Source organism: Rhinopithecus bieti, unplaced genomic scaffold (genome assembly GCF_001698545.2).
Source record: "Rhinopithecus bieti isolate Rb0 unplaced genomic scaffold, ASM169854v2 scaffold_757, whole genome shotgun sequence".
In the NCBI taxonomy this organism is placed as follows: Eukaryota; Metazoa; Chordata; class Mammalia; order Primates; family Cercopithecidae; genus Rhinopithecus; species Rhinopithecus bieti.
In genome coordinates this window covers 1,768,732-1,780,326 of record NW_016803289.1, presented here as the reverse complement: position 1 = coordinate 1,780,326, position 11,595 = coordinate 1,768,732, and the positions used below count along the sequence as shown (strand labels likewise).

Below are 11,595 nucleotides of genomic sequence, written 5' to 3'. Positions count from 1 at the left end.
ATTAAATAATTACTTTCCACCAGATTGTTCATTGGAGAGGCTGCAGCAATCAACAAATGGAATAGTTCTAACCCTGTAGAAGAGATTGTAATGAGTTTTGTTTTCCTTATTTTTTAAATAAAAGCAAATAATCACTTTGTCCATAATTTAAAGCATTTATTTGCAGATTTCAAGTAAGCAAAAGAGAGTATTATGCTTCAAACTGTCCATTCTTTGGAAACTAAAGCTGTACTCACACAAAAAGTTTGACTTCTTGACTAATAAGAAAGTTGTCTAATTGCACAATTTAAACCTAACGGTTATTATGCAACCCTGTGTCTTTAACAACTATAGAAAAGAAAGATTCTGAAATTGAAGAGAACTAGCTGAATATTCTACCTCTTTGGGAAATGACCAAAAGTTCAAGTCCATGGATTTTTAAACATCCACAAAATAAAACTCCATTTATGTCTTAATGGGGATGTATGGCAGAAACAGATTTTATGTTTTTTTTTTTTTTTTTTTTTTAAATCACTACACTAGACATTTCTGGCAGAAAAACTGAAGTGAAAACAGAATTTTAAAAGGAGCCCCTCCTATGTTAACTCAGGGAAACAAGTGGGGACTTTCATCCATTGAACTCCTCTTGCTAGGCTAGACTTCCTGTGTGCTTTGGCTGTTAAAAGTCCCCTTTACATCCTCAGCACGCTCATGAAACTTGTTTTCTTAATCCAAACCACCTTCTCTGAAGTACTTGTTTTTCTCACATAATTTAGCTTCCAGTTTTAGGCTGTTCTCTGTATGAGCTCTCATGAAACTTGTTTTGTGACTCCACACCATCTTCTCTGAAGTACTTGTCTTTCTCACACAGTTTAGCTTCCAGTTTTAGGCTGTTCTCTGTCTGTCTGTTCCACATGTGCCACTTCCATCTGTAGGTGCCTGAGGCAGGTGGTCATGCATACGTGTCCTGTGCTTTCCTCAGAGCTGCAACCACGCTGAACATCTGCAGGCTGGAGAGTGGTGAAGAGCTCTGCATTTCCTAAACATGATGCTTTCCCCACTTACTAGCCATGCAACCACGGGCATGTAATTTTTCAGAACCAGAGTTTCATTGACGGTGAAATGGGGACAAAGCACCACCAACCTCCTGGAGCTATGGGAAGACTGAAATAACTCACAACAAGTGCTTAGCAGGCAGCCTGGTACCCAGGAAGCCCTAAGCAAACAGCAGCCTACTGCTGCTCCTACTTCCATGTATTGCTGACTGTTTATGGGTAATTTTGAATCTTCTACCATGTCCAAAGGCAAAATGTAGATTTTAATCTAAAAGTAGGAAGTCACGTATTTTATATCTTCAGTTTTATGCAGATGGCCTCTCCTTGTCCGGGAGATTTACTGTACTTTCACTGATGCTTTTTGTCATTCTCACTTTTAATTTGTAGGAACTCAGCATGTATTTTACAATCTAATCTTTCTAAGTAACTAAAAGGTGTTTTGTTATCTTGAAGTCAAATACAACATGAATCAGGCTGATTGTTTTGAAGAAGGAGATTTTTAAAAGAATTACAGTATTCAGAAGCCTATATCTCTTCTGTATTGCTTTTTGCATTTTCTGGCCCAGGAACCCTAGTCTCAGAATGCCAGAATTATTATCATTTAAATTCCTTAGACAAGGGGATCACTGCTTTTTTTTAACCATGCACATTTTTAAAAAAGCTATTTGACACCATTTCAAATTGATATCTGGTATTCTGAGAGCAGAAAATCCTGGTTAATCAGAACACTGTCAGAATTAAAACGTCTCTTTGAAGCCCGGCATGGTGGCTCACATCTGTAATCCCAGAGTTTTGGGAGGCTGAGGCAGGAGGATTGCTTGAGCCCAGGACTTCAAGGCCAGCCTAGGTAATATAGGGAGACCCTTTCTCTACAAAAAATAAAAGACCAAAAAACACTGCCTTGAAAAGCCTTAATGATGTTGACATAGGTCCTGAATTGCCTAGATTATTGATGGCTTTTGACTCTTCCCAGTGCCATTATTAATATTAATAGCATCCTCTTTATCTCTCAGAGTATCTTGGTTTGGATGATAAATTACATGATTAATGTAAAGACCAAGGTACAAGTAGGTCTGAGACCTTTGGATTTAATGTCCTATATTTTAATCTTTCTTATTTGTAAGCCTGAACTTCTGGTCAATCAGTCATTCATGTGGCTCATTTTTTTTTTTTTTTCACATACTGATCATACAATGAAAAGCAAAACATGAAGAGTTCACAATTTTGTAAAGGAGACAAATGAATTAATTACACACCAAAATGTCACAGCTCCTCAGAAGAGGTACAAAAGGGTATGAGAGCCTGTAAAATATAACATCTGGGAGGTGGGAGGAGAGGTGCATAGAGGCTACAGAAACACACCTGAATAGTTTTTGATGCCAGAAGGATGTCACCTCAACTTAACACTGCACTCAAAATGTCATTGTGTTTGCCTTCCATACATTTACCATGGTGAGGAGACATTTCAGTACAAGAAGGCTCTTCTGAGGATGGGAACTAAGTAATAACTGTGGGCGCGATTGAAGGGCAAAAAGCCAGAAGGTTAATCCTTGGTTTATGATTTAAGTGGCAAAATGATGATGATGATGAGAGCAAAAGAGAGGGAAAGAACAGAAAAACAGTATTTGGTGTTAGTAACCTCCTTGGGGAAAAATTGTATCAAGATTTTGTAGGTTTTCCCTCCTGAATTCCTCTTGGAACACAGTTCTAAACACATGGCGAAAATGCTCAGAGAACTGGTCTTTTGATGACCAAGAACATGAAGCCTAAAGAAAGAAGGGACAGAACCCAATTTCAAACAGGAAAAGGAGAGAGAGTGAAAAGGCTCTCAGGCCATGCTGGTTTCTCAAGGTCACTGCCTTCTTTCTGGTATCTGTGATGTCACAACCAAGATAGGCTGTGGTTGGCAATTTTTGGGAGAATGAATGAGCATGAAAGTTTTGAGAGGGACTCCATAGACTAACAGGTATGAAGAGTTTCTCCTCAGAAAGAGTTATGAGGGACCAGTAAACCAGTATGGGAAGATGAGTTCTTGAGAACAGGATTTCTAGTTATTGAAAAAACACCAGGTGTGCAAATTCACTTCTGAGATCCTATATGATTAACTGGTCTGCTTTCATTTATCTGGTGCCTGAAGAGCACATTTCCAATACAAACAGGCCCTTCCAAAGAAGGAACATTAAATAAAAACTAAATGTAGAGGGCCAAGGCCGAACAAAATAAAAATAAAAATAAATAAAAGAACTGGCCTGTGGTACCTGCACAGAGAATCTATAAATTGTGATGCTTCATCTTCATCTATAGGCTCTGTACTCATCAAGATAAATTATAGGCTGAGTACAGTGGCTCACTCCTGTAATCCCAGCATTTTGGGAGGCTGAGGCAGGAGGACCACTTGAGGCCAAAAGTTGGAGACCAGACTGCGCAACATGATGAAACCTCATCTCTATATAAAAAAAAAAATAGAATATAAATAAAGGTTTAAAAAAATAAATTACAGGTCAATGGCAACTGATTGTGGTCAAATATTTTATCTAGCCAACATTTTACTAATTGAGACATAATTGTACTTAAAATCTCAGCAAATTCTTCAAGGATTGGAGATGACAGCAGCAGAGTCATATGTACTGATTTTTCATTTAATGATGTATAATCAATACATACATTTCATATGTGTAAGTAATGTGAATTGGTATCATAGAATTCTGACTTTGAGGTCAGAGAGATCTAGGTTTAAATCCTGGCTACACTATTTGTTAGCTATTTGTCCTTGGCAAATCTTTGAGACAGTTTGTTTATCTGTGTAATGGGAATATTATAATAAAATGGGGAATCTTTGCTGAGTTTTCAGGATTTAATAAACTAATGTACATAAAGTACCTAGGAATGCCTGGCACATAGTAAGTCATCAACCAGTAAGCAGTAGTTGTTTTAATGTTGATTTGTTTTGATGTTTGATATGCTTACAATTCTTATAAGTAAATCCGGGTGATAATTTAATGTAGACAAGCCATGATTTTTTCATATGTAATTCTAGTCTAATTATATCTGCTCTGATCATTTATCTCAGGTTATTTCAGAGATCAAATTAGATACTATATATAAAATCATCATTAAAACTACAAATTTCTTTACTATAAAGTATTATCCTTTTCTGTCCATTATCTCTATAGCTTTATGGATTCTTATGTTATTTGTATGTCTTTATTTACTACAAATACTCTAAATGCAGAAGACATTGCTATTGCTTTCTCTACCTCCATTTGCAGTACATACATTAGGGATTAATTTAATATAGACTGCAGGACAACGAATATTAGAAAGACTCAAATTTTTTCCCAAAGAACTTTCTTTCTTTTCATTCTATTTATTTCCCTCCATGTGCAACCTCCATTTAATTATTTATTTAATATTTATTAGGTTTCCATATGCCACCTTTTCTCCTCTTTGTCTAAGCTTAGTTATAAAATAGTACCAAAATTCACTGATTGTGATCTTATTGTTTACTGTGACCTTAGGCAAATTAAGCTCTAGGTGTTCAGTCTTTTAAAAAATCTACAAAATGAGGACAATCAACCTACCTCAGGGTACTGCTGCAAGAATTAATGAGGATTAAATGTCATGTTCAACAAGAATTTACTGAATTAGCCAGTTGTGGATTCTCTCCTTGCATTACGTTCATGGCGGTCTCCTTGGACTTGACTGACCTGTGAATGATGCGCTGGCTCTGCAGGTAGTCCAGGGCCATGACCAGCTCACAGATGAAGAGCTTCACTGTTTCTTCCTTGAAGCGGACGTTCTGTTGCAGGTGATAACGCAGGTCTCCACCCAGCAGGAGGTCCACCACCATGAACATGTCTTCCTCATCTTGGAAGGAATACCTGGAATTGCATTAGAAGAGAAAAGTTATCAAATATATTTACACATTAAAGAGTCTCAGAGGCAAATGAGACCCAACAGATCAGAGCAGAGTGTTCTTGAGCTAAGAGCTCAGACTTTGGGAGTAGGTGGTCTATCACTAGCTCTATCACCTTAGGCCTTTAGTTTCCTCATGTGTCACGTGAGAATAATAACCACATTTGATCACCCTGATGAACAAACAGGGTAATTATAATACTTATTGTCATGCCTGACTTATAGTGAGCACTCAATAACTGTTTGTTCATATGGTGATAAAACACAGAAAATGAAATGAACCCAAGTAATCCATTTATTGCTAATGGTTGTATCCTAACCGTATATTGCAGAAGGCCCATAAAATATGAGCTATGGGAACTCCTTGAACCATTCTCATGCCCATTTTTCTATACTAACAACATCATTGCCCAGCAACATTATAACAAATCATGTCCCACGTTAATGATAAGGAAAACATATAAGAAGGGCAATGAAGAAGTAAGCACACAGTACAAGGAAGTAATTCACTCTCTTGGGGATGGGAAAGTAAAGGAAAGCTTCTCAGTAGAGGTAAAACCAGAGCTCAATTTTGAGGAATGGTGATCACAGTAATAACTAAAAAATAACGCTAACATCTCCTGATGTTTCTACTGAGTGACTTTGTGGGCTCTGACACACTCTGCAAGTGCAACCCCAGTCTTTCCTCATGATGCTGGTCCCACGCTCCCATTCACATGAGGAAATGCACAAAGTTAAACACATGACAAATGGTAGTGCCCAAACGTTCTCCAGGTGCCAAAGTAAAATTTGAAAAATACCAGAGGAAAATAGGATGTATGCAAGCACAGACTTGAGAAAGGACCTAGTGCAAGCGTGGAAAGGAGAATAGCTTGGATTTGCTGGAGTAACAGGTATGAGGGGGAAGCTTGCGTCTGGAGAAGGTGGCAGCGGCCAGATCCCATAACAGAACCCTGTGCACGCATCTGCAGTGACCCCTAGTCACTGAAGTAGGCAGGATCAGACATCGGGGAGTGCAGGGATGAGGAATTAGAAGAGGAAATGAGACACAGAGAGTAGAACTGGCCTCTGCTGTGTACAAACAGTAGCTTGTAAAAATGCATTCCTACCTCTGTGATGTATTTTGTTTCCCTCAAAGCACAGCCATGATTTCTAGCCACAGTCAAGTTTTCTGTATGAACACTGCTTTGACACGTTTCTTTAGACATAACGTCATGGAGATCACATTTTAAAGTTTCATTTGAATCAAAGAATTAAGTGCCTGCAAGCAGTGCCCAGGGATGCACATCACTTCCTCATGACAAATTATTTGCTGAGGAAATAAATGTAAAATATCAATGATGGGAGAAATGCACTTAGTACATTTTCTTCTTTATAATTATCATTGTGCTAAAGGAGAAAAGGGATACTTACACCAGAAAAAAAGAAATTCAATGAAGCATTAATCTGAGGTGGTAACACCCTAATGAGCATTAACAGCACCCGATAGTTCAATAAATTCTGTTTATCACTGAAGACTGATTCACACAGAATATGTCTTGGAAAAATTAAGCTCTGTCTAACTAAACTCAAAAAGTGCTTTGTAAAAGCCTGAGAAACATATGTTTGGTACTGCCTTTTGGGAGATACTATTCTTCATCTCAATGCGATGACTGGCTGGTCATCTCTGCCACTGGTGTATTGGGCATGAGGAAAGTTCCTTGGTTCTAGGCAATGTGGTACATAAGCCTTCCAACTGCAGCAACACACATTATATTCACTGTGTTTTACAGGCCATTCAGTAAACAATATTGAACTGGTGAAACTGTAATCATGGCTGGGACCTGCTGCACTTCAGGCTGTTCCCCGCTAATGTAATAGAAAGAATGATTGATTGTGGGATGTAAGCAAGGCCTTTTGGGATGAGTGGCAGATGGGATAGGGATAATGAGGTGGGTGAGGGTTTGGTACCAAAAGTCAGGAGAAGAGAGTACTAATCATAAACATAATTAGATGCCAATGCAAACCACCTACTCAGACCTGGTTAGCATACAGAGCAGATGATTCACTCCCTGCTGTTGACTACGTTAGGCTGCCAGGTGTAGTTCAGAAACCTGGTAACAGACCAGTGGACTCTTCTCCTACTATTCCATTTAACTCCAAGGGAGCAGAATATATTTCTTAAATTCAACCTGAATGAACATTTTTACTGGGACTTGGGTTAAGCTGTTTTTATTCAAAGAACAAAGTGATAAAGGTGCCAGTTGTGGCAAGTTAATAACAGTGTTCGAATGTGCAGGGGATTATTAATCAAAGACAGAAGAGGCCCAGGCAAGAGGAAACATGTTTTCCTTGGCCAGTAGAAATATAAGTTTATTTAATCATGGAGGCACATTTGACTCTTAAAAATCATCTTTCTCCTTTGGTACATCAGAGCTAAAACTCTCCATCTCAGATTCTTAATTCTCAGAGGGAGAGAAGATAAATATTTTATTATCCAGAACTATGCCCAGTAAAATATGTGAACATAAAACAATTGGGCAATATCTAGAATATTCAACGTCGTATCATCTGATTTTTTAAAATGAGTAAGAGCTTCCTTGTACCTCAGCCTTTCATCACAGCCTCACTATAGCATTTCTACAACTTTCTTTGGTGGGATATCATGGCTTATTTATTTCTTAGTTGATAGCTCCAAAATTAACAAGTCTGGTCCCAGTGCATTTGAAATTCATTGCAAAGTGTGCTCAGTAAGGAAGATAACTAATAAAAGATCACCACCCTGTTCCAACCCTACTCCATCATGCTTGACCCAGACCATTGCAATAGGCTATTCATAGCTCTGTCTGCGTAATCTTGGACCTCTTCAATCCATTCTCTACTTTGCAGTTATATTTTTACAATGTGAGTTTTATCATGTCATCCAGGCTCAAAATAACCTTCACCTCTTTCCGTGGTCTACAGAAACCTGTGAGGTCTGGCCCTGTTTATTTTTCCAGCTTTATCTTGAAGATCTTTTCCTTCCATTCTCCAACTAGCAGTTCAGGCCCCCTTCAGCCTTAGAAGCTTGTGATGTGGTGTGACCTGTGCCTGCACTCATGATGCTGTCCAGTACCTGGTTATATTCTTTTCACCTTTCAAGTCTCAGCTCAAGTGTCACTTCTCACAGAAGCCTTTTCCAACACTCCATATTAAATGTGGTTCCCCTGTTACATGCAATGCCATATGCTTACACAGAATTTATCAAAGTTTGAAAATATTTTCCTGTGTGCTTTTGGATTAACTTCTTTCATTCCCAATATATCTCAGGATGCATGCTTGCTTTTACTCACCATTGGTGCCTCAATACCTGTACACTGCCTGGAATACAGATTGAACCAATAGCAATAGAAAACATAATCAATGAATCAAAAAAGAAAGGAGAGAAGCGAGGTTAAAACACAAGCTTTGGATGGGTCTGATGTAAATGCTCTAGGTTCTATGTTTAGAAATTAGCATGGTTACCAAATAAGCCAAAAGAGTCACTTATTTGGGAGTCACGGTAAATGGTAAAGAAGTAAAAAGAAAAAAGAAAGTCACTCACATGCTTGAAGCTGTCTTACAGGGGCCATCTTGAAATAAATCTGACTCTGAGGGTTGGGAAGAGATCTAAAATATTCTACAATGCAGTGTTTTACAAATTGTGTGTCAAATTCCTTGAAGGAGTTGTGAAATCAGTTTGGTTGACTGTGATGAGCATTTTTTAAAAAGAAGTAAAATAGATCGAATAACATAGAATAAATGCTATTAACATAAAGTTAAACATTATGAAATTTTTTATGAATATAATGTGTCTCTGTGAGTATACCTACTGGGTTATGATGAAAAACATTATTTCTTGTTATGGGCTGCAGTCAAAAAAGCTTGAAAACCATGATAGTAGGGGAACCTACTTCCTATTGCAGAACTGTTGCACCAAATCCTCATTCTGATGCTACCCCAGCAAGGGACCATTCTGAGCAAGGAAAAGCAAGAGAACACTGTCCTAGAACCTAAAATGATAGAACAGTTCATTGTGTTTTTCTGACTCTGAACAGGGAGTGCTCACAGCAGGCTTTTCATGGCTTAGGTGAAGCATTAGCCCTTGTTAGAAGAGATCCCTCAGGAATAGCAAGGAGGAGGTTAGGGTACACTGTCCTATACATTAAGTACAAATTTACATTTTAAAACCTTTCTTTAGAGCAATGACCCATCATATTTTTCTTCTTATAGCTCTGGAATAATTTTTCAAGGTGTACCTAGTGTGAAGTTCATTTTTTAACAACTAGTATTATGCACCTAATTCATTCACCATAACAACACCGCAAATCCATGGTTTCCAAAGGCATATTTCAATAGTCTATAAAAGCAATACCCAGTTGTGGCCGGGCGCGGTGGCTCACGCCTATAATCCCAGTACTTTGGGAGGCCAAGGTGGGCAGATCACGAGGTCAGGAGATCGAGATCATCCTGGCTAACACGGTGAAACCCCATCACTACTAAAAATACAAAAAATTAGCCAGGGTGGTGGCGGGCGCCTGTAGTCCCAGCTACTAAAGAGGCTGAGGCAGGAGAATCACCCGGGAGGTGGAGTTTGCAGTGAGCCAAGATTGCGCCGTTACACTCCAGCCTGGATGACAGAGCGAGACTCCATCTCAAAAAAGAAAAAAAAAAAAAAAACCCAGTTGTGTTTTTGTTTTTTAACTGAAATACCGCAATGTGACAATCTAAGGCAAAAGAAAGGTTAATGGCTTAGATAACACTGGAACCAAGCTGAGACAACACCCTGAATTCTCTCTGTATAAGTTTAGAGGGAGGCAATTTACAACCTAAGCAAGTATGTCATGACTTTTAGTCATTAATGTATCAGTATGAGAGCATTTCCACCAAAGCTTGATGAGAGCCACTGTTGGTAAGGACATGGAGAAATGGGTATCTTGTATACCCTGGATGGTAATTTGGTGAAGCCTCTTTTTGAGGACAATTCAAAATATCCTTTAAAAGCACATAGATTTGGCCTGTAATTTCTTTTTTTTTTTTTTTTTTTGAGACAGGGTCTCACAGTGTCATCCAGGCTGCAGTGTAGTGGCAGTCATAGCTCACTGTAGCCTTGACATCCCAGGTTCAAATGGATCCTCCCACCTCAGCCTCCTGGGTAGCTGGGACTACAGGTACACACTACCATACCAAACTTTTTTTTTTTTATTTTTTTATTTTTAATAGAGGTGAGGGCTCACTATGTTGTCCAGGCTGGTCTCAAACTCCTGGCCTTAAGGAATGCTCCTGCTGTAGCCTCTCAAAGTGCTGATATTACAGACGTGAGCCACCACACCCTGTGTTGCCCTATAATTTCATTGCAAGGAACTTTATGGATACACTCGAAAAACTGTGCCAAGATGTACATATAAGGATACTCATTATACCATATAAAATTAACATAATTTACATGCCTGTTGTTAAGGGAGCGTGTGAATAAATTATAGTAAATTCATGCTACAGATTATACAGCATTTTTTAAAAAATGAGACAGATCCATATTCTTTGTTTTTCTTTGCATTTCAATGGCTACAAAAAGGCAGATCTATATTCTGATATGGAACTATTCCCAAAATATATTGTAAAGACGAAGGAAAAGAACAATGTTTACAGTATAGTATGCAGTATAGTATATAGCTGCTTAGGTACATAAAAGGATATGTTTAAAAGGATATAAACACATAACCACAAAAGGAATAAAAATGCACATATGCTAGTATATGCATAACTTTTTTGATAATAAGATAATCAGTTATATAAATGGTAGGATTATAAATCATTTTGGTTTTATATGTTTATATTTAAAAAGCCAAATAGATGTAAGAAAAATATTTCCTTCTACTCTGGTATATCTAATACATATTGCCTTATCAGGAAAGAAACAAACAAAAATGAGTCAGTTATCTAATCTTTATAAATTATCTGGGCTAGTAGTTGTCCTGAGATCCTCAATCTTTTTTATTTTTCCTGATTGTTTTATAAACTTTTCTTTTAAATAAAGAAATTTTATCTAATGTTTGCATCCTATAGTTGGATTCAAACAAGGTCTGCCCACTGCCATTGACATATGTGGCAGTCTTTTTTATTCTACAACTTCCCTGACCAACTGTTATTCTTTTATTTCTAGTAATTTTTCATTGAAAAAAACCCAAATGTGGGCCGGGTGCGGTGGCTCACGCCTGTAATCCCAGCACTTTGGGAGGCTGAAGCGGGTGGATCATGAGGTCAGGAGTTCGAGACCAGCCTTACCAATATGGTGAAACCCCGTCTCTACTAAAAATACAAAAATTAGTGGGGCATGGTGGTGCGTGCCTATAATCTCAGCTACTCAGGAGACTGAGGTAGGAGAATCGCTTGAACCTGGGAGGCTGAAGTTGCAGTGAGAGATCACACCATTGCACTCTAGCCTGGGCAACAGATGGAGACTCTCAAAAAAAAAAAAACCTTAATGTTTGCTGTTGTATTTTCAGTCTGGACTTTGATAATTGCATTCAATGTCATGTCTATCTACACATTCCACAATTCTTTGTAGTTTGTAAAAATTGGTGGTTAGATCTAGAGGCTTGTTCAAGTTTAGGTTAAAAAATATATATATATATATATATATATTTTT

The 11,595-nt window shown here is 38.0% G+C and overlaps 1 protein-coding gene across 1 annotated transcript in view; it reads right to left on the bottom strand.

The window, feature by feature from the left end:
• The window catches only part of STK32A (serine/threonine kinase 32A), a 151,626-nt gene that overhangs the window by 57,039 nt on the left and 82,992 nt on the right, over positions 1-11,595 (bottom strand). The window contains exon 5 of the mRNA XM_017872394.1: positions 4,742-4,915. Within this exon, the coding sequence (XP_017727883.1) occupies positions 4,742-4,915 (174 nt within the window). The remainder of the gene's footprint in view (positions 1-4,741; positions 4,916-11,595) is intronic.